General features: G+C 35.4%; 1 protein-coding gene across 6 annotated transcripts in view; it reads right to left on the reverse strand.

Moving 5' to 3' along the window:
- ROCK2 (Rho associated coiled-coil containing protein kinase 2) overlaps positions 1-22,667 on the reverse strand; it is a 168,987-nt gene that overhangs the window by 16,177 nt on the left and 130,143 nt on the right. For 3 of the 6 annotated variants that reach the window (XR_004054261.1, XM_030920830.1, XM_010379664.2), the window contains exons 12-27: positions 21,910-21,989; positions 21,045-21,093; positions 20,409-20,544; positions 20,223-20,314; positions 19,739-19,985; positions 19,267-19,373; positions 16,549-16,708; positions 13,048-13,208; positions 12,505-12,689; positions 6,761-6,830; positions 6,030-6,133; positions 5,677-5,863; positions 3,072-3,165; positions 2,883-2,977; positions 1,917-2,096; positions 1,569-1,737 (exon numbers count right to left, since the gene is read on the reverse strand). Coding sequence is in view for 5 of the 6 variants with exons in the window: in XM_030920830.1 (XP_030776690.1) it covers positions 1,569-1,737; positions 1,917-2,096; positions 2,883-2,977; positions 3,072-3,165; positions 5,677-5,863; positions 6,030-6,133; positions 6,761-6,830; positions 12,505-12,689; positions 13,048-13,208; positions 16,549-16,708; positions 19,267-19,373; positions 19,739-19,985; positions 20,223-20,314; positions 20,409-20,544; positions 21,045-21,093; positions 21,910-21,989 (2,116 nt within the window). In the remaining variant the exon portion in view is untranslated. Of the gene's footprint in view, positions 1-1,067; positions 1,245-1,568; positions 1,738-1,916; positions 2,097-2,882; positions 2,978-3,071; positions 3,166-5,676; positions 5,864-6,029; positions 6,134-6,760; positions 6,831-12,504; positions 12,690-13,047; positions 13,209-16,548; positions 16,709-19,266; positions 19,374-19,738; positions 19,986-20,222; positions 20,315-20,408; positions 20,545-21,044; positions 21,094-21,909; positions 21,990-22,667 lie in introns of all 6 variants that reach the window. The other 3 variants (XM_030920826.1, XM_030920828.1, XM_030920827.1) reach the window with 2 other exon arrangements.

A 22,667-nucleotide genomic window follows, 5' to 3' on the forward strand; every position in this document is an offset into this window, starting at 1 on the left:
TCTCGGCTCACTGCAGCCTCTGCATCCTGGGTTCCAGTGATTCTCCTGTCTCAGCTTCCCAGGTAGCTGGGATTACAGGCACGCGCCAGCACGCCCAGCTACTTCTTGTATTTTTAGTAGAGATGGGGTTTCACCACGTTGGCCAGGTTAGTCTTGAACTCCTGACCTCAGGTGATCTGTCTGCTTCAGCCTCTCAAAGTACTAGGATTATAGGCGTGAGCCATCACAACTGACCAATTATGTACATTTTAGATAAAATCTGGTTAATCAGCAAAATAATCAAAAGATTTCTAAATTCCAAAATATCAAAATCAGTAACATTGTAATTCAACTAAGGAATGTGTATGAATCCTTGGAATTTGTTTTAATGACATTTGATCAATGCCTTTTAATGAAATAAATATGTGAAATAGCATTTGGGGAAGTTATTCTAATAGTAAAAGTAGCTATCACTTATTTAACTTCTATTATGTATCAACTGTGCTGGACGCTTTACATAAATTCCCCTAATTTAGATGAGGAAACTGCAGTCTTGAAAGATCACATAGGGCTGCCTCTTTGACTCTGAATGAAGGAACTCTCTGGTTTTTTCATTTAAACTGTAATCTCTTTCAGGGTAATGACCAGGCGAAATTCTTTCATGTTTCTTATGAAGAACATATGCCTAGGATAATGTCAGTAAGTACTCAGTAAAAACCTTAAGTTTATCCTCTGAATCAGTGGAAATACTTTTTCTGTACCATCACTCTTGTTATAAAACTTCAGGAAGAATTTCTTCTTGGTTGAAAATAGCTAAAACAAGCAATGAAACCATGCGCTCTTAAGCAATATAATGTATTACTCCATTTCTCGCAAGTTGGCCTCTATCAATTACAACAGCAATGTCATGAGAAAATACCTTAAAAACAAATTCTTTATTCATGCAGCAGTTTATTTTTAACTGAGTCTCCAACAACATAGTAGAGTTAGTGGTTATTAGTTAATGTTATATAAAAAAAACTTCAAAAGGACTAAAATTAAGGGTAGTGAGAAAAACTCCAAAGATGAAAAGATTTTCAGGATATCACCTGTACCATTAGGTTCCGATGAAATGGGTAAGTAAGGCAAAGATTCTTCTTCTGAGTCAGAATCAGAGTCAAGGAGCATGTGAGAACTGGAAGGCTTAGTGGCAATATTGAGAGAAGTAGAGGAACGCTGGTAGGTGAATGACATGGATTCCATAGTGTGTGACTGAGTGATATGAACTAAACACCCAACATAAAAGGAAGTAAGAATGCAGAAAGAAGAGAAAATGAAATGAAAGCTTAAAAATAGAGCTAATATAATATACAATAATTTAAAAACTAGACATGTGGAGTTTTTCTTTTGTATGTTTATGAAAAACTTTGTAAAAAAAAATCAATAAATAAAATAAGCTTGAAATGTTACTTGAATCCTTACTCCAAGGAGTAGGTTTTCCCTTAAAGAAAATACAAACATTTTTCCTTCAGAGCAGTCAGTCGCAAGACTTAAAACAATCAACTGATTTATATTTAAGACAAATAGTACTGCTGAAAGCAAATCCATACCTGGAAACCCATCATCTGCCTCAGCATCCCCTGGTCCACTGCCTATACTGGAACTATCCAGACCAATATGCAAGGCTTGGAGTTGTGATCGCAGCTGCTCAATGTCACTGTCTTTACTGTCCAATGTCATCTGCAGTTCAATTCGAATCTGGCTCTCTTCAGCTATTTGCTATAAGAAATTTAATTACAATAAGTTAATTGGATGCAACACAACTCAACATTTTGCTTCTGGGTTCAATAATAATTATTAAATAACAGAAATGGTCTATAACCAGTAAAACAAACAGACATGAAAATAATTCTACTTCTTAAAAAGAAGTCTTCAGTAGAGTCCAAAAAGTATCTTACTGCCTGCATTTCATTCAGTTCTTTCTGATACTTGATCATCTGCTGGGTCAATTTCTCACGTTCAGATTTAAGCTCCATATGTAGCTTTCTATTCTCCTTCTCTTTTCTCCGCACATCTGTGTCATTACCACGCTTGACAGGTTCTTTTCGATTCATGATCTCAGCCAACTTATTCACAGCCTTAAAAAAATGTAAAAGTAAGTATAATACATAAATAAAATAAATTATGTGTATGGTTTCTCAGTATCTCATCAACAGCAACAAGTTATGCAATCACAAATACTCTCCTTCCCTACACACAGGGCTACAAAGAAACACTTTTTATAATATTTAAATAATACACCTCCTTTACTATTCATCATCCTTCTCCATCCAATGCGCCATTAGATTTTTACTCGTGTTTTCTGAGAATTATAATTTAAATATTTATAGAATTGATCTGATGTTGCTTTCTACCATTATGACTTTTTAGTTCTAAGAGAGACTTTAATAGGCAGACCTTTCTGCTTTTATTCTGGAGGAAGAACATTTTGCAGTGGCATCATATTAATAAAATATTCTATGTCCAACAACAGTGAAGAGTACCTAGTACCCCACCTGTTCATGCAACACATATGCAACTGTAGGAGTTGGCAGAGAGTGAACTAACTGACCCTTTTCAGGTTGTCAGTAAATGGTCAATCCCAACAGTTCTTAAAAGTAGAAAAACATATTAAATTACAACAATAAATTGAAAGAGAATGTGATTCCAAAAGGAAAAATTAAGAAAAATTTTAGTAGCTATAGAATTGAACAATATTAATCAAATCTAACTTCTCCCAACCTGGCAAAAATCAGATAATTGTGACTTCACAAATATTGGTACATTCGATGACTATGCTACCAACTTGTAATGCTTGAAGTAAAATGTAAAACAGATAAACTGAGACAAAATTCAAAATCGTATTTAGATTCTATTATACATACTTGAGTTTTGAGTGTTCTTTCTGTTAACAGCTGTTTCTCGAACTGTGCTTTAATAGCTGCTGCGCTTATTTCTTCGTCTTTCAATCTTGACAGTTCTGAAACATGGAAAAAAGTTAAAATTACATTGGTAATTACAGCAGCTGATTAACATTAGGTATATGAAAAATAAACATTTTTGTTAATACATACGCTCTTGAACATCTTTCAGTTTGTTATTTAATTCTTCTTTCTCATTCGCAAGATTGGCAACATCACTAGTTAGTGTCCTATTAGTTTCTTCAAGCTAAGAAATGAAAGAGGAAAAAATAATCACATCCCAATTTACACAGTTTATGTTATAAAACAATGATTCAAATAAGAAACATTCTAGAATATTGTTAAACCTCTTATTTTATTTTTTATTATTATTTTTTTTTGTGAGAGTCTTGCTCTGTCACTCAGGCTGAGTCTTGCTTTGTCACCCAGGAGTGCAGTGGCGTGATCTCAGCTCACTGCAACCTCCGCCTCCTGGTTTCAAGTGATTCTCCTGCCCCAGCCTTCTGAGTAGCTGGGATTACGGGCATGTGCCACTACACCTGGCTGATTTTTGTATTTTTAGTAGAGAAGGGGTTTCACTATGTTGGTCAGACTGGTCTCAAACTCCTGGCCTCAAGTGATCGCCTGCCTAGGCCTCTCAAAGTGCTGGGATTACTTATAGGCATGGGCCAAAGCACCTGGTGTGAAGGAAGTTTAATTGTAAATTATGTGTTTCCCCTTTCCACCCATGATTGTATTTCATTACATACACATGAAACAATACATAGCGTGGCTTTATGTGATTTTCTTCTTCTTTTTTTTTTTTTTTTTTTTTCGTCTTTTTGGAGACAAGGTCTCAAGCTCTGTTTCCCAGGCTGGAGTGCAATGGCACTCGATTACCACTCACTGCAGCCCCAGCCTCCAGGGCTCTAAGGGTCCTCCCACCTCAGCTCCCATGAGTAGCTAGCTGGGACTATAGGCATGAGCCACCACACCTGGCTACATTTTTTTTTTTTGGTAGAAACAGGGTCTCACTATGTTGCCCAGGCTGGTCTCAAACTCCTGGAGCTCAAGCAATACTCCCACCTTGAACTCCCAAAGTGCTGCAATTACAGGCATGAGCCAGCATGCCAGGCTGTGATTTTCAATCTTACTGAATTTATCTTTCTGTAACTGTTTTCACTTAATAGCATATTAAATTATTAAATTGCTGATACAAATGAAGACCTAACTAATTCATTTTAACTGACATAATAGTTCCATCTTCTATTACGTTTAATGCATGCATTCATTCATTCATGGATTTTTTTTGCTAATATATTTATGCTGCTATAAGCATTGTGCCGAAGTTTCTATAGTGTATTTATCTTAATGTGGACTTTCTTTGGACTGCATTATGTGAATGCCTAAAATTTACTGGAAACTGTCATATTACTGACTGTACTATGCCATACCAAATTTATACTTCCCATAGTGAATAAGAATGCCATTTTCTAGACATTCTTCAGACACTTGAAATTGTCAGCCACTGAATTTCTGCCAACGTGATGGGTACGAAATGGTATTTCAAAGTTGTTTTACCTAGGCTTTTCTTCAACAATACTGAGGTTAAGTATGTGCTTATATATTTAGGTTTTCTCTTTTAGCTAAGTTTTCTTCCAAATTCTTTAATCTTATCTTACTGAATTACAGACATTCTACATATACTCTAGATACAAATCTCTTGTTTAATAAATATATTACAAATATCTCCTTTCTGTCATTTGTTTATGCTGTCCTCTGTCATATGCAATTTTTAGATTCTGTTCTAATAGCTTAAAATTTTTTTTTTTTTTTGAGACGGAGTCGCGCTCTGTCACCCAGGCTGGAGTGCAGTGGCCGGATCTCAGCTCACTGCAAGCTCCGCCTCCCGGGTTCACGCCATTCTCCTGCCTCAGCCTCCCGAGCAGTTGGGACTACAGGCGCCGCCACCTCACCCGGCTAGTTTTTTGTATTTTTAGTAGAGATGGGGTTTCACCGTGTTAGCCAGGATGGTCTCGATCTCCTGACCTCGTGATCCGCCCGTCTCGGCCTCCCAAAGTGCTGGGATTACAGGCTTGAGCCACCGTGCCCGGCTAAAATTTTTATTTTTCATAGTTAGTCCTTAAGATAGCTAGAATTTACTTTTGTGTGTGGTGTAGTGGGGATTTCATTTTATTCCTTTCCACATAAAAATACAGTTATTCCAAAACCATTTATGAAATGTGTCCTTTCCCTGTGATTTGTATACTGCCACCCCCATGATATATACCAAGTTCCTGTATGTGAAAAAATCTTTATGGCCTCCCTTTTTCATTTCCACTGAACAGGATTGAATATCCCTGTTCTAATACCACACTTTTTAATTACTGCAGCATTTCAATACGTCTAGTTAATTGATAGGGTAAACCTAACTACTTGATATTTGACCTCTCTCTGAAATTTTTATTGCAATTTTTTCAACCTGCATGGAACTGTTTTCCTGGTAGTCTCAAGATTCTTCTGAACTAAGTTCTATTTAAAAAGAAAAAAAAATGACCCTTTCACTTTAGACGTTTAACTTTGAATTCATTAACAGGTGAAGTCACTTTTAGTAAGCTCCTCTGACAACACTGAGAAGATGACAGTTAACTAGATAAAAAATCTTGTAGTCAGCATATATGATTTTTCATTTAGATCTGTGATACTTAGTATGTCTAAAGAAGGTTTAAGATATAGCAATTTAATTATAATCCAAAAAAGCACCAAGAATTTGACTTACAGAAGCAATTGTGGCATCTTTTTCGGTAAGTTCCTGTTTGTGTCTAGCCATCATCTCTTTGATCTCCAGCTCTTTCATGATCTTCTCTTTTTCCAAATCAGAATATTGTTCTTCAGCAATTGAACGAGCCAGTTGCTCAGAATCTGCTTTGGTCAAGGTGATCTCCAGTTGGGCAGCCAAGGAGTCCCTACATTTTAGCAATATATCATTTTAATGGTTCAGTTTTCACTATTAAGTGAAAGTTTTTGTCTAATTCACTTCATCAATAATTTTTTATTTGGTGATTACCAGGCGTTGTTCTAGGAGCAAAGTATACAGCTATGAACAAAAAGAGACAAGGGTCTCATACTTACCGTTCATCCTGTAATTCCTGTTTCTTTTGCTGTAATTCTTTACCAAGTTTGGTCTTTTCTTCACATTCTTCTTTAAGCTCCCTAACTTGTGTTTTATAAAGGGTCTAAATAGCAAAATAAATAAAATGTATATCATCATCAGGAATATTGCTTCACATTCAAAAGCTATCCAGACAAAAAGGAGAACGAACACATACATATATCTTCTTACTGTTAAGTCCCTGAGCAAATGAATAGTTTAATGAACCTTCCTATTTCTAGTCATCAATTAACTAATACAAATTCAGCTAATAATTAAGAAGCATGATTTTCAACTGGATATCATAGTGATATTTCTCATTTAATAGCATAGATAGGTAAAATGAATAAGGAGGGAAGGAAAAACATTAAGAATTTAGACAAAAAATGTTGTTGGCTTAAATCAATCAAAACAGGAGTTTCTACTTCATATTTCTGAAACTGATCTCAAAAAAGCACTATTAAAAATGATAATTTTATTATAATTTTATTTCTTGCCTTATGAAAATATTTTCTTCCTGAAAACAATGCTGTTAATCAGCTTCATCAGGTATGTTATGTGCTTAGAATTATTTTTCTAGCAATAATAAATTTCTCTTAAACTATCTATATTCTTTTGCCCAGCTGCTCTTTTTATATGAGTTGTATGGTATAAATAAAACATCCCATCCAAAACTGTTTGCTATTTGCAAATTAATGCGTCTGGAACTTACTGAGAAATACTGTTCTGCTTCGAGCTGATCCTGGAGCTCCTTCATTTGCCCATCTGCATCCTGACGTTCTCTGTGAGGACAATAAATCAAAGGTTTAACTAATGTACACACATTTTAAAGAAGCAGCTCTCATGGTATGGTCTGGGGGAAGCCCTGGAAATCTCTGAGGTTCTTCCACAGAACCCATGAGGTCAAATCATTTTCATAATACCGAGCACCATGGCTTTTTTTAAAGTCTCATTCCCTCGTTATGTACCGTATGTACTTTTCCTGAGGCCACATGACTTGTAATTATGTCATTCTGATGGTCAAAAAAATGTGTTTGTGTGTTCCTGTGTTTTAAAGTTTTCTCAGTTTTAATTTCTAACACAATATAAATCATTAGATATAACAAACAAAAACAAAAACTCATTTGGAACCCTTGATGATAATAATAATTATTATTATTTTTTGAGATGGAGTCTCGCTCTGTCGCCCAGGCTGGAGGGCAGTGGTGCCATCTCGGCTCACTGCAAGTTCCGCCTCCTGGGTTCATGCCATTCGCCTGCCTCAGCCTCCCGAGTAGCTGGGATTACAGGTACCCACTACCTCGGCCGGCCTAATTTTTTGTATTTTTTGTAGAGATGGAGTTTCAATGTGTTAGCCAGGATGGTTTCGATCTCCAGACCTTGTGATCTGCCGTCCTCAGCCTCCCAAAGTGCTGGGATTACAGGCGTGAGCCACTGCGGCCAGCAGAACCCTTGATAATTTTTAAGAGTTAAAGGGGTTCTGAGACCAGTGTTATACTAAATCAACATTGAATCACACATTCATATACAGACATTGTGATCAGCCATTTATGCCAACCAAGTGTAAGAATCCAAAGAGCACCTCAAATCTGGTGATCTTAGTGGGGAGTGAAGAATGCCTGGGAGGGGGCTTCTGGGGAGGTGAGAAGTGCTGGCTTTAGATCTAAACATGGATGGTGGCTGCACAGATTTGTATACTTTGTAAAAATTCACTCAGCTCCACACTTAGTATTTGTGTACTTTTTCTGTATTATGTTAATCTTCAATAAAGGAATAAAATAATAAATAAAATAAAAGCAGGCCCAACAACCCATTTAAGAAACTAGGTTGAAATGGTATGTTAAATTCTGGCCTTATTTTAAAAACATAAAAATTATAGTTATCCCAAACCAAAACTAAGGAGGAATAAAGCAAGATAGAGAACAATACAATTTGTATGATATAATTTAAAAACAAGCAAAAAACAAAATAAAATGTACAGAAAACTCAACCTCATATGTATTTGTTCAGATATATGGATAAAGGCACAGAAAATGGTCTGGAAGGAGAAATAACAAGCTGTTGACATGTTACCTCTGGAGAGAGGAAAATGTCTGCATTCATGAAGGAGAGCTTCTACTGCTTTATCTTTTTTTTTTTAAATATAGTCTTGAGTATTTTATAATGGGAAGCTATATGAATACCACTTGGGTATTTAAAAAATCTACAATGCAGGAAGACTCAGAGGGAGCACGTGATTTAACCCCAGTCTCTCCAGTTCGCATACTGCTTAGGAGGTTTATCCTCATTCCCATTTAACATAATTTGGTCACTTTGTTTACTCACTGACTCTTAAACTTGCGGGTAAAAAAGGAAGTTACAACTCAATGTCACTTAACTGTGTCATTTCTGTATTTTATTGTTGATAAGTATACTGTTGAGAATTCATGATTCTTATTTCTCCATGAGGCAAAGATGTGAGAGATGCTATTTAACAAATATATGAAAGGTCAAGTTTCAAAACTGTCCAATCATTGTCAGTTAAGCCCACTTGTAGCAAACCACAGTAGATTTTCTTCTTCAAGAGCTGATATCTTTCATTTATATGTAACTTTTAAAACCTAATATTTATTAGGTATTTAAGAAAAGTAATTTTCAGAAAGTATTATTTCAGAAAGCAACCACGTAATAGGCACATGGTTACAAATGAGGAGTACAGAACAGCAGGAAGAAATTATGAGAAGTGGAAGTCTCCTCATGCCACACCTCTCCACCCCTACTAATCCTGTTCCCCTATAAGAAATAACTGTTTCATTTCTGTGTTGTCTTTTGGTGGTTACCTCCACATCTCAGTTATTTCTTGACATAAGTTTTAGATATTATTTGTCAATTCCCTGTTGTCAGACTTGAAGTTAGCTCTCTTGTCTTCCCCAACCTCTCCCCACCTCCCAATATAGTTGTATCACTCATCTAAGTGGTATAATGAACCCCCCATTTCCCTCTTAGAGCAACCGCAAACTACAATCTCCCCAGTTTATTAGATGAGAACTCTAACACTCCCATCCTGTCTTTGTTTTTGAAATTTCATGACAATATGTCTAGATGTAGATCCTTTTTCGTTGATTTGTGGAGTCCCTTCAGTCTAAAGACATTTCTCCTTCGGCTATGGGAAATTCTTCTCTATTATTTCTTTAATTTCCTCCTCTTGGTTTTTAGTTCTTGCTGGAATTATTTGCTGGGTGCTAGATCTCCTAGAACAGTCCCTCTGTGCTTTACCTATGTCTTTCAAACTTTCCATGTCATTTCTTCTTCTGTTCTACATTTTAGGAAATTTCTTTGACTTTCCTTTGAACTCTTCCAACAAATTTATATTGGCAGTAATTATTCATCTTCAAGAGCTCTTTCCTTTCTGGCTGTTCCTTTTACATTGTATCTGGTTCTCAATTAATGAAAGCAGTATCTCTTGAAATCTTTGATCAATACTAATTACCAGTAGCTTTTTACAGTGCTTTTGTTTTTCCAGAACTTTTAGCAGTTCTCTTCTACTGTTTGATACATGTTTCCTCCAGGGGCACTTTTCCTCTTTCATTATCATAATCTTCCTCTTTCAGATTGCAGGCTTTCCTCGAATGCTTAGTGATACTTGGTTATTTATTTTCAAAGGAGGCGAGAAAAACTTTAATCTCTATGTATGTAGGAGTTTTCTCACTGGCAAGCTTCAGTTTAAGACGAGAGGCTTTAAAAGCCAGCATTAAGCAAGGGGACCCCTAAATGCCAGAGTGAGAAAGGCTTTTCACCCCATATTAGCTGTTCTAATTACCCCAGAGGTTGTACCCAATTACTCTGTAGAGGAGAATGCTCTGATAAAAACCCTAGTGGTGGGAGGTGCCTGGCTGCAGACATATCTGCAAGGGTATGATCAGCAGATTATGTATGTATGATATGTATGTATGTATGTATGTATGTATGTGTGTATGATAGAGTATGATCAGCAGATTAGTTCATTTAGTGTCACAGCTTACTCCAGGCCTTACTTGCTCTGAATACTTTAATACTTTTTTCCATCTATATCCCACTTCATATATACCCCTGGCCTTATATATACTCCTTTCTTCTTTTGTTCTACTTCATCAGTCACAAGGGTTCCATCTAACTGCCATCTCATTCGCTCGAGAACTTTCTTGCCCTCCAATGCATTCTCTTTCTTACTTATTGTGGGTTTATACATTTTTAAAATTCCTTTACTAGAGTTTTTCTGGAATCTTACAAGAAAGAAGAGATACATATGTTGGCCATTTAAAAAAGAAGCCAACATAGCACTTCATATGTAAATTCCCATTCCATGTATTTTTTTTTAAATCTTGCATTCAATTACTTATGTACCTGCCTTATCTTCCTCACTGAATAACTAATGATAAAATGCTAGTAAGCTTCTCATGGGTAGGAAATGTATCTGGTTAATCTGTCTATCTTTCATAGTAACTACTACAATGCCTTACATCTAAGAGGGATGTAAACATGCATACATTTATTGAGGATGTAGTATATGTAAAACCTTAATCAAGGATTGGGGGCCGGGCACAGTGGCTCACACCTGTAATTCCAGCACTTTGGGAGGCAGAGCCAGGCAGATCACCTGAGGTCAGGAGTTCAAGACCACCCTGTCCAACATGGTGAAACCCTGTATCTACTAAAAATACAAAAATTAGCCAGGCATAGTGGCGGGCACCTGTAATCCCAGATACTTGGGAGGCTGAGGCAGAATTGCTTGAACCTAGGAAGGGAAGGTTGCAGTGAGCTGAGACCACGCCACTGCACTCCGACTTATGCAACAAGAGTAAAATTCCATCTCAAAAAAAAAAAGGACTAGGGAGAACAAAATATAAATAAATGATTTTTGCCCTTCAATTTTAACCCTACGAACACTTCCTATATAACCCTATTAGGTGGCTAAGATAGAAAACATGGGTGTCTTTGGTGGGGAGAGGTAAGGAAAAGAGGGATTAAGAAACAACAGAACGCTATTCACTTACAAGGAAAATAAGAGGCATACACACTAGGTATAAACAAAGCATTATTAGAAGTGGGAAGGAAACACAACCTAGATGATTAACTAGCTCTTACATTTGAATAAACACTATTGTTAGAATAAAAAGCTGGCCTGAAATGAGAGAGAAAAATAAAGCTAATATACAGGAAAAAAAAAAAACACAATGAAAAAGATGTCTGATTATTGTTCCAATTTCTAGTTCCAATTTTAAAAGTTTAAATCTCATGAAGTTGAAGGTCTAGGCTTACCCTGGCAATAAACAGATCAGCCAAAAAAAAACAAAAACAAAAACAAAAAAACAAAGTCTACTTGAATATTTTGAGCATCCTTTCTTAGACAGTATCAATCTTACTGACCTGTCACCAGGTATGCATTAAGCAGACAATTACAATGAGGATAAATTAGTAGTAGCTGTAGTCGTTGTAACAGTAATAGATCTAGCAGTAATAGTCCCTAACACTTCTCATATGATGCATGCTTTAAATAAACCATTGTTATCCTTTAGAAGATCCCTAACAAGGAAGCAATTACTGCTCCCTTTCACAAGTGTGATAAAAGGCTTAGAGAAATTAAATCATTTGCCCAATGTTGGTTAGGTGGTAAGTAACAGAACCAATATTCACAACTCTGTCTGGATCCAAAGCCTTTGTTCTTTCCACTCTATCACACTGTCTTTCATCAAACAACTAGGATCCAATATGACCTCTGGTCATGATTAGGAAGAAGTAATTCACCTACTAATAGAATAAATGGGACAAATTTTAATAGTATATCTACTATATATTTAAATTTATCTTTTTTAGAGTTGAGTTCCTGTTATGCTGCCCAGGATGGCATGTAGTGGCTATTCACAGGCATGATCACAGCACAATCTCACTTCACCTCAAGTGATTCTCCTGCCTCAGCCACCCAAGTAGCTGGGACTACAGATGTGCACCACCGTGCCTATAATATTTTTAAAGTATTTTAACAATAGGTTTTCCACTTTATAAGTAAATCAAGTAGAGCACTAGAGTATATCCTATGACACGATTTAAAATTTACATGCTGTTTATTTAACAGTCAAACATTTCCAAGTCTAAGAAACTAAGGAAACAAACAACAGGCACATGGACAATAAGCTTGAGAAAGAGCCCTGAGGAGGAATCTAAAAGCATGGTGTGAAAATCCCAGATATTTTCTTCTGCCTCATCACTAACACTTCCTCCATCATCACTTTGTAATTAGGTAGCAGCGGTAAAAACTGTTGGGGAAACAAATATAATCTTGAAAGACAACAGTGACACTCAACACATTACTTATACAGAAAGAAAAGAGAAAACGTGGTCAGGAAAGTAAAATGCTCAAAAGAAAACCCACAGATACACCAAAATTAACTTATACATGGATAATTCTGCATATTAAAACATCTCAATCAATTAACTTACTTTCGAAGTTCAGCATTTTGTTTTTCCAAGTTCATTTTCATTTCCATGAGATGGTTATTTTCTTGCTTTAACTGCTTTTCTGACATTTTTAGTGTGTTAACCTGTTGTGTTTGCATCTTCAGGTCATTTTGTGTAAGGCAGCGCTTCTGAGTTTCTTGCTCTATTTTTAATGTCAGGTTCCTAACCTAAGAAATAAATTGTGTACTTGGTATATAAGTAAATTATTTCTATTTCTTGGTATAAAATATGGTGATGTAAAACAGATTTTTTTACCCTTAGGTAGCTAACTCATTTCATACTAAAATTTTTTTTGTATTTCTAATAATATTATAATTGTATTTTTAAAATAAAATATAATCAGGTAAATATAACTTTAAAAATGTTTAAATTATGATTCCTTTAGTATAGCATCAAAATTTAAACCAACAAGTTGTAGACTATTATAAGAAAAACTTTAAAATTATGAAACCATCACTAGACCTTCGTGAATAAACTTACTAATTCATTAGTTTATTATTAATCATTAGTACGCTTAATACTTACATCCTCATTTAGCACATCTTTCTGTTTAAGGAGCTCATTTATTTTCTGCTGTGACTGTTTGAGGTCACAGTCTAATATAGAACATCTTTTCTCAGCTTCTAGCAATAGGTTCTCCACTTTCTGTTTTAAAGTTCTTTCCTCCAAGAGCTTCTTCTCCATTTCTGGTATAATAAAAATGGACATAATCATAAATTTACATATAAAAGAAGCATTTCAAATATATGACAGTGCTAATAAAAATTACAATGATGCTGCCTTATATTTGTATTGATTTTCAATATTTTAATCATAAATTTAAAAATAAAAGCACATTAAATATATGACACCATACTAACAAAAATTATAATAAATGATGCTGTCTTATACTCTATTAATTTTCTTTTTTTCTTTTCTCTCTTTTTTTTTTTGAGACAGAGTCTCACTCTGTTGCCCAGGCCGGAGTGTAGTGACACAAACTCAGTTCTTCATAACCTCCTGGATTCAAGCAATTCTCGTGCCTCAGTCTCCAGACATAACTCAGGTTACAGGCGTGAACCACCACACCCGGCTAAGTTTTGTATTTTTAGTAGAGACAGGGTTTCGTCATGTTGGCCAGGCTGGTCTCAAACTCCTGGCGTCATGCAATCCACCCACCTCGCCACCAAAAGTGCTGGAATTACAGGTGTGAACCACTGCACCTGGTCTTAATTTTCAATTTAATATTTTCACTACTACTCTCAATATATTTGAAATGTCAAGAATTTCATACTTGAAAATATGGAGTTTCATTCACAGAGCATAAAAATGTATCACACTCTGCAATATTACATCTATTCTAATGGAAGCAAGATAGTTCTGCCTTTATATTCTACAAGATGCTTACATCTTTAAATAAAGGTTGTTTGTATTTTACTGCTATTCTGTGTCTCTCAGTGTTACTATATTTACCTTAAAACAATCCAGGTAGATTCCATGATCTCCATAGGACTTTCCATATTAACACATTATTATGCAGATGTTGAAAATTATGTTTTAGGGAGGTGGTAAAGGGCAGGACTCTGGAACCAAATTTTCTGAGCTTAAACCCTGGGTCTAACACTGTTTGACTGGGCAAGTGATTCACCTCTCTGCACCGCTGTTTCCTTATCTCTAGAATAGGGATAACAGCACCTACCTTCCTAAGGAGGTTGTGAAGATTTAATACATGTGTACCACTTAAATGCTGCCTGGCATATGGCAAGCACTTGGTAAGTGCTTATTATTTACGCAGAATTTTTAATGACCTAAGGAAACACTCACAATGTTTCTTTGCTGTTTTAAAAAGCAAAATGGTATAGAAAACGGAGAAAATTTACAAAATAGTATCCTACTCATAGGATCATGAGTAATCTTTGCTTCTTTCTTTTTATATTTTCCTGTATTTTCTAAATTACTTACAATAAACTTTTAATCTATTTTACTTATCAGAAGGCAAAGTGCCAAGTGATTTCAGTGTTAAATGTAAGTCATCACAGTTAGAGTATTATCTTGACATACTGGTTAGTACTTCAGTTCACATTCAATTAAGGCTCCTCTGCTTTTTCATAACTAATGCTCAACATCTAATTATCATCTATTATAAAGTTATATTAGATAAAAATTAAACCTATGAATATTTAGTGTTTAATGAATGGTCTTCAAAAGTGCAGAAAAATGAAACATTCCCCATGTAGTACTAATAATAGTTAGCATTTCTAAACACTTTACATGGTTTACTGCACTTGATTTTCACAACAAGGTAACAATACTATAATTTTCCCTTTACAGAAAACAAGGCACAGAAAGTTTAAATAACTAGACAAGGTCACATAGCTAGTAATTATTTGGTAAGCCATATTCTTAATCCAAGGAGCCAATGACATGCAACAGAAGGACCAAAGGCTTTAGCCTCAGATTTGAATACCATTTATAATATTTAACAGTTTTGTGTACTCGTGTAAAATATGGAAGTCATCATGTATCTTACATCAGCGTTTTAACAGTTTGAAAAAAATGGTAGTTAATACTGAATTGGTTCGTTTTTATCAGTTCAGAGAATAACCACTAAACAAATGTCCTCATTTAAAAAAAAAAAAACAACACCATAATGTAGGCATAATGTAGAACAGAAAGAGGCACTACTGCAATAATGAAACTACTCTTTTTTTTTTTTTTTTTTTTTTGAGATGGGGGTCTTGCTCTGTTACTGAGGCTGGAGTGCAGTGATGCAATCATGGCTCACTGCAGCCTTGAACTCCTGGGCTCAAGCAATGTTCCCACATCAGTCCCCCAAGTAACTGGGACTATAGGTGCACGCGACTACATCCAGCTAATTTTTCTATTTCTTGTAGAGACAGGCTGGTCTCAAACTCCTGGGCTCAAGAGAGCCTCCCATCCTGGCCTCCCAAAGTGCTAGGATTATAGATGTGAGCCACCATGCCTAGCCTGATATATTCTTTATCTTGTTTTGAGCAGTAGTTATGTGAGCATATCACAAAACATAAAAAATGTTTACATTTTATTGCATGTAAATTATACCTCAATGAAAATAATTAAACTCTGTCTTCTAGGCCACAGACAAGGAAATACAGCCCAGTAACTTTCTCCCTTACAATTAGATTTTTCTAAATAAAGTACTCATTTCATTTCTTATCATCCTGATTTAGTGCCTTAAACTACACTGATTTTTACTAAGAAAATCTACCATTTTAATTACATGCAATAATTAAAAGGCTATTTTTTTTAAGTGATTTACTCATAAATGTTATGCTTCAGCATGAAAATAAATTTCTGTTCAAAGGTTTTAAGCCTTTCACAAGAATAGCTTAAAGTACTGATTTTCTTTGGAATTTCAGAGTCATTATAAATAGTCAGTGTGGAAAAGAAAAAATTATCCTAAGACAATTCCAGGATAAAGGCTAGTTTATGGGAAGATTAACTTTGTTATCTATTAGTATTATATGGCTTCGACCAAATCTGACTAGTATCTTCATCACGTTAGAGATCAAAATACTCAGTGAACTTATATTCTAGTTAGACCAGCTATTACTTTTAAATCCTTACCTTGCATAAACTGGCAAGAATTTTATAATACAAAACTCTCGTATTACAAGAATTACCTGTATCAATAGTAACAGGTATACAGCATGTGAAGTTCAGACATACTTACTACTGATATACATATACAGAGTGGTACAGATATTGCCAGGTATATAATATTGAGAAATATTAATTTATCTCTGATCTAAAAATCTCTAATTTAAAATATTAATTTATCTCTGACCATGTAATTTTGTGTTTGGGTCTTACTATCTCAGAAATGATTACTGTAATGATACAAAGGAAAAATAATATCTATGTAAAGCTTCCCTAATAGCTGTTTCCCCTCCAATTCCCAATATTTGACAATGAAATATAAACAAATACGTTTCAAAACCAAAAAGCTGAACACAGAATCAATTCTTAGGAAGATGCTGCTGGAAAACCCTCTTTAAAAATGCATACCTTTCATGGCTTCTGATTTGGCTTCTTCGATGGACTCATAGATCTTATTTTTATCTGCTAGTCGTGCCTTTGTGGCCTTATGTTCAGCTTCTTCTTGTTCTAGGCTCTGCTGTATAACTTTTAGTTGGTATGTCATATCTATTTCCATGTTGCTTTTTTCCTGTTAAATATTTAAAATGCAGCTATCAACAAAAAAGAGACTAGCTCACAATTTCAAAAGCTTTCTATTTTTTTTTTTTTTTGAGACAGAGTCTTGCTCTATTACCCAGGCTGAAGGGCAGTGGTTTGATGATGGCTCATTGCAGGTGCAACCTGCCCAGGCTCAAGCGATCCTCCCACCTCAGTCTCCAAAGTAGCTGGGACTATAGACGTTTGTCACCACTCCTGGCTATTTTATTTTATTTTTTAACGTAGAGACAAGGTCTCACTAAACACTGCCTATCCTACACTGATCTTGAACTCCTGGGCTCAAGTGATCCTCCCGACTCAGCCTCCCACAGTGCTGAGATTATAGGTGTGGGCCACGGTGCTTAACCTTAAATCATTTTTTAACAAGCTTAATAAGAATGTTCAGTATTTTCCCTCCCATCTTCACTCAAACCTCTTAGAATAGTAATCTATATACTCTACTTCTCTACTTCCCACTGCACCCAACAGTCTACACCACCACTCTGCTGTTCCAAGATCTGTATCAAGATCACTTAATCTCAACAAAAAGACCAATGTGCTATTCTCAATACCAAATTCTAAAGACCTTTTTTAGTCTTATCTCATCTGAACTCACTGCCACCCTTAAAACCATCCCTTGGCTTTGCCAACCTTGTACTTAGTTGGTTCTCTCCATTCTGCTTGCATCCTTCCTGTTGCCTCTGAGGCTTTCCCAGCTGTCCCTTAAATGTTGGTGATCTAAGCCCCAATGCTCCTCCCATTTTCTCTATATACCCCAAAGGTTTTCTAATTCTTTGATTTCTATAGTTCATATCATGAGTATGATAAAGGTTTTTTTTCTAAATAAAACCTTTCATACAAAAAATGATTTCTCAAACCACATAATCCACCAACAGAGTTATCTACTCTGTCCTTAAAAAAAAAAAAAAAAATTCACTACTTTACACAGTCTCTTCCCAGATGGGCTATTTCACTCACATGATTTCAGCTACTAACGTTACCAATGACTGAAATATTTCTAACTTCTACTACTATAGCCTACTGCAGTGCAGACATTCTAATTTGGCTTTCCCATAGGTACCCTCAAACTTAAGAGGACTAAAGTGGGTTTATCACTGTCTCTTCTAAATGAGCCATTTTTCCTTTATTCTTTATTAATAGCATCACTATATAACTGGTCACAACCTACAAATCTGAGACTCATCTTTGACTGCTACTTATGTGCCATATCTAATCAACTACTAAGTGCTGCCAAATATTCCTCTTCCAAATATTTCTGAGTCTTCCAATTTTTCCAACCTTTTAATGGCTATACTAAGTCTCCCATTATTCCTTATCTGCATTACTGAAAAAGTCTACTGACTGGTCTCTCTGTCTCTAGTCTTGTCCTCCTCAAATCTTTTCTCCACACAGTACACAGTGATCTATCTTTAATGTACCTCTAATAAGATCATTCAATTTAAAGCCCTTAAGTGGCTAGCCAATTACTATATTCAAAATTTCTTAATAGAGTATTTGCTATCTTGCATGACCTACCTCATGCGGAGCTCTGTAGCCTCACTCTGACCACTGAATTCCTCATGTCCTTACCTAACAACCACATTGTGATCTTCAGGCCAATCTAACCTGATGTCTTTTTCTTTTTTAAGTTTCACTGGAACATAGCCACAGCCATTCCTTTATGAATCACAGCAGGGCTGAACAGTTGCAAGAGACCATATAACCCACAAAAGCTAAAATATTTACTATCTTGACTTTAAACAATTAAAGTTTGCTGACCCCCCACTCTATACTCCAGAAATATTGAACAGCTTTTATGTAAATAAACAAACAATGCCTTTTTAATTTTCCATCCTCTATGTCTTTGCTCATGCTGTTCTTCCTAACTTGGACTGTGCCTTTGCCCTTATCAACCTATCCTGCTGTCAGGTTAGGGATGCATCCCATACACCTAATACATATACCCTGTCCATAAGTCTTATCATTCTGTTTCCCATACTGCATTAGAATTATCTTTGTGCTTTATTATTACTTCTAAACTTACCTATTCAACTGTGACATTATTCAAGGCAAGGACTGCATCCTGATATTTTACCACATATAACACACTGAATATTTAGTTGAGTAAATAAATAAGTGAATGAAAATAAAACGCTAACTGCATAGACTCTAGAAATCATCTCTTTCTTAGAGTATTTTAAAGGAAAAACTTTTAAATGCCAAAAGTCATGGTGACTTTATATATATCATTTTTAAGGCGTGTTATGAGCCAAAATTTGAGTTTTCCTTGAGTTCCTACAGAGATCCTCATTATCTACATTCCAGGATGGGTCCCCTTCCTTCGTGAGCAGCCAGCATGCTGAGGGCTGCTTGTATTTGTTATGGTAAAGCCTGCAGATACATCTCTTATCTACATATCAAGTCCAAATGGAAAGGAATCCACGAGCATGTGGAAATACTAGTTAGTGACTTCCCTTAGTTTAGAATAACTTTTCTAGCCTGAAAGTCTACTGTCAATTTTCTTATGCAAAAATACAAATCATGTTTTACCTTTTCCAAATCAGTAAATCTCTCCTGCAGTTGTCTCTTCTCCAGTTCTACTTTCGCTATTAAGATTTTGCCGTTCTTTAAATCTTCTTCTAGGCCAGATATTCTACCTAAGAATTTCAACATTTTTAAAAACATTAAACACACAAAGTATATACATTCAATTAAGAATAGAAAGTTTGCAAGCCACCTTCTATTTTGGAGCTATTGTTTGTGAGCAGGAGTTTTATACTTGTTGGTATTGTGCTTTATAGTTAATTCAAATGGAATCCAATCTACTACCTGAGGAGTTTAATACTTAAAATCATACTATTTGAAATTAAATCTTTTGTTCATAAAATTTTGTATCAATGTATTTCTAATATTCTAACTTTTATATGAGAAATGTCCTACTTCAGCACACTATCCATCATCTAAAGTTATTTAATAATAAGAATCATCAGAATTAATTCAAGTGCAACCACGACTTCAATACCTTGTAAATCATTAATTATCTCTGATCCATGGGTTCGATCCCTCCTTTCAGATTCTAGTGCTGATTGAAGATTGATAAATTCCTTTTCAAGTTTTAACTTGGCAGTCTCCAGCAGGCAGTTTTTATCTTGTAGATCTCTATTGTTAGATTCTAGCTGCTGAATCTGTTTTGAACTTTCTGCCTGGGTTTTCCTTAACCGGGCTGCAGTATCAGATTCTGTTCGCAGTAAAGCATTGGTTTCATCCAGCTGTTATTCCATTCAAAACCAAACAACAACAAACAAAAACAGATGTATGCAATGAAAATAAGTCAATCTATTCCCCTATTAGAAACTATTTAAAATAAACAAAAACCTAAAAATATTTTCCAAATGATTTCTAAAATTAGAGGTAAAGGCCTTTTGCAACACTTAAATTAAAACTAATGTTACTGCACGGTTATAAATAAAACCTAGTATCTTTACTACAAATTGAGATCCACCTACTTGTCTCTGGAGTTGATTCACTTTCTCAGTGGATATTTGAGAGTTTTGATTTCTTTTTTTCAAATCTTCAAGTTGATCTTTTAAGCTGTTAACTACGATAAAAAGCATTTCAGTGGCAAGCTTAACATAACACACATACACACACTTAATTTTTTTTCTTGATAATTAATATTCTACAACACAAACCATCATTTTCCAAATTTCGTTTCTTGTCTGCTTCATGATCAGCTTTCCTCTGATATTCTGCATTTTTGTGCTGAAGAAGCGCCTTTTCTCTTTCTAACTGCCTTAATGCTGATTCCACACTTTTCCTTAAGGTAATCTGAAATAATGCATATCAAAAAGTATGTATAAAAATAAAATCAAAACAAAAAATACTCCTTATTCCAAACAGATAAAAAAGATCTCAAAAAGGCTATCACTTTTTTGTTAAAACTGTAATAATGCTTTCCATGATTGTAAACTAACATATACCACTCTTAAATCATAAAGACCATAAATATTTTGTTTACTATTCAAACTTCATGTAACTTTCCATGACCACTGAACTATTATTATTTAATACTTTGGCCTAAAATGTTATGAATAGCTTTTTTTCCCTTGAAATATCTACACATACTAAATTAACTCAAGTTTGCAAAAACATAACAGAATGAACCCTATTTATAACATGATTTCCCATAATTTAGTTCTATCCATCAATACTACAAGGTGGGTTTCAAGGTATGTATTACTATGGTACTAACAGAGCTCCTTAGGTAAGTCCAGACATCAAAGATTTTTACTAACGAAAATGTTAATAAAAAAGTAGGGCAACATTACCTCCTCTTCTAGCTCCTTTGCTGTTTTTTCTAGGCGAGTATTAACAGATCTAAAGAATTTCAAAATGAAACAGTAAATAACTTCTAATTTACAATAAAACATAGTCTATAAATTTAAAAGTAATTATATAATTACTGTGTAGCTCTCCTTTTTTTTTTTTTTTTTGAGACGAAGTCTTGCTCTGTCACCCAGGCTAGAATGCAGTGGCGCAATCTCGGCTCACTACAATCTCTGCCTCCCAGGTTCAAGCGCCTGTCCCGCCTCAGCCTCCCAAGTAACTCCCTTGGCCTCCCAAAGTGTTGGGACTACAGGTGTGAGCCACTGTGCCCGGCCAGAGCTCTCCATTTCTTTCTTTCTTTTTGAGACGGAGTCTCACGCTGTCGCTCCAGCTGGAGTGCAGTGGTGCGATCTCAGCTTACTGCAACCTCCACCTCTCAGGTTCAAGCGACTGTCCTGCCTCAGCCTCCCAAGTAGCTCCCTTGCCTTCCCAAAGTGTTGGGATTACAGGCATCAGCCACTGCGCCGGGCCGTAGCTCTCCATTTCTTTCTTCTCTTTTTTTTTGAGATCGAGTCTCGCTTTGTCACCCAGGCTGGAGTGCAGTGGCATGATCTCGGCTCACTGCAACCTCTGCCTCCCGGGTTCAAGCAATTCTCTGCCTTGGCCTCCCAAGTAGCTGGGATTACAGGCGCCCGCCACCATGCCCAGCTAATTTTTGTATTTTTAGTAGAGACGGGATTTCACCATCTTGGCCAGGCTGGTCTTGAACTGACCTCGTGATCCATCCACCTTGGCCGCTCTCCTTTTTTCAGTAAATGTTTAAACTTAAATTTTATAAAGTAATAGTTAATTATCTACAAAACATACTTGCACTTCTGTTCCAGTTCCTCTTTGGCTTGTATCTCACTGCTAAGATGTTCTTCTAATGTATACAGTTTTTTCTGAATCTGTCAAAAAACAAGAAACTGTAATTACGTATTTTGGTCATATTTAAAGATGGGAGGTTTAAAGAAAATGATAAGCTTATTTTGTCTTTCCACTAAACATAATGTCCTATATAACGGTACAGTATTTGTATCTTCTTAATGTGACTTATATATGATAAACGGAAAAATTTCCCCCCATCTCTTGCTTTACACATGTATGTATGAACACACTTATGTAACCATGCATAAGAAGCTCTAACTTTGGCAGAATTGTTCTATGACAGAAAGTTTCAAAATCATTATAAAGAATACCACCTCTGATATCTTCTGCCGCTTTTCTATGAATTATTTGCTTGAAAATATTGTCATTGTTTGTGCTAGTCAGATAAAAATGAACACATCTAAAACAAATATTCAGAGTATTCAACTGAATATGCTCAAAAATACATTACTGTGGAAAGTAAGAATATAAGCTCTTCTTTTATATCTTCCTATGTAATGCTGGTAATATTACTGCAGAGTAATCAATAACTTTCGAATAAATGATAGCTAATTAATTATAAGCCATCTCCTCAGTAGTGTTTCCTAGCCATGTAAGTCTTTAAACAAGCTAAAATTCCCGAAACTATTAAATAATCCATTTCTGGAACATTATTTACTTTTTAAAGGATTTAACATTTTGAGCTCCTGTGGTGCCTT

The sequence above is a fragment of the Rhinopithecus roxellana genome, chromosome 17 (assembly GCF_007565055.1).
Source record: "Rhinopithecus roxellana isolate Shanxi Qingling chromosome 17, ASM756505v1, whole genome shotgun sequence".
NCBI lineage: Eukaryota > Metazoa > Chordata > Mammalia > Primates > Cercopithecidae > Rhinopithecus > Rhinopithecus roxellana.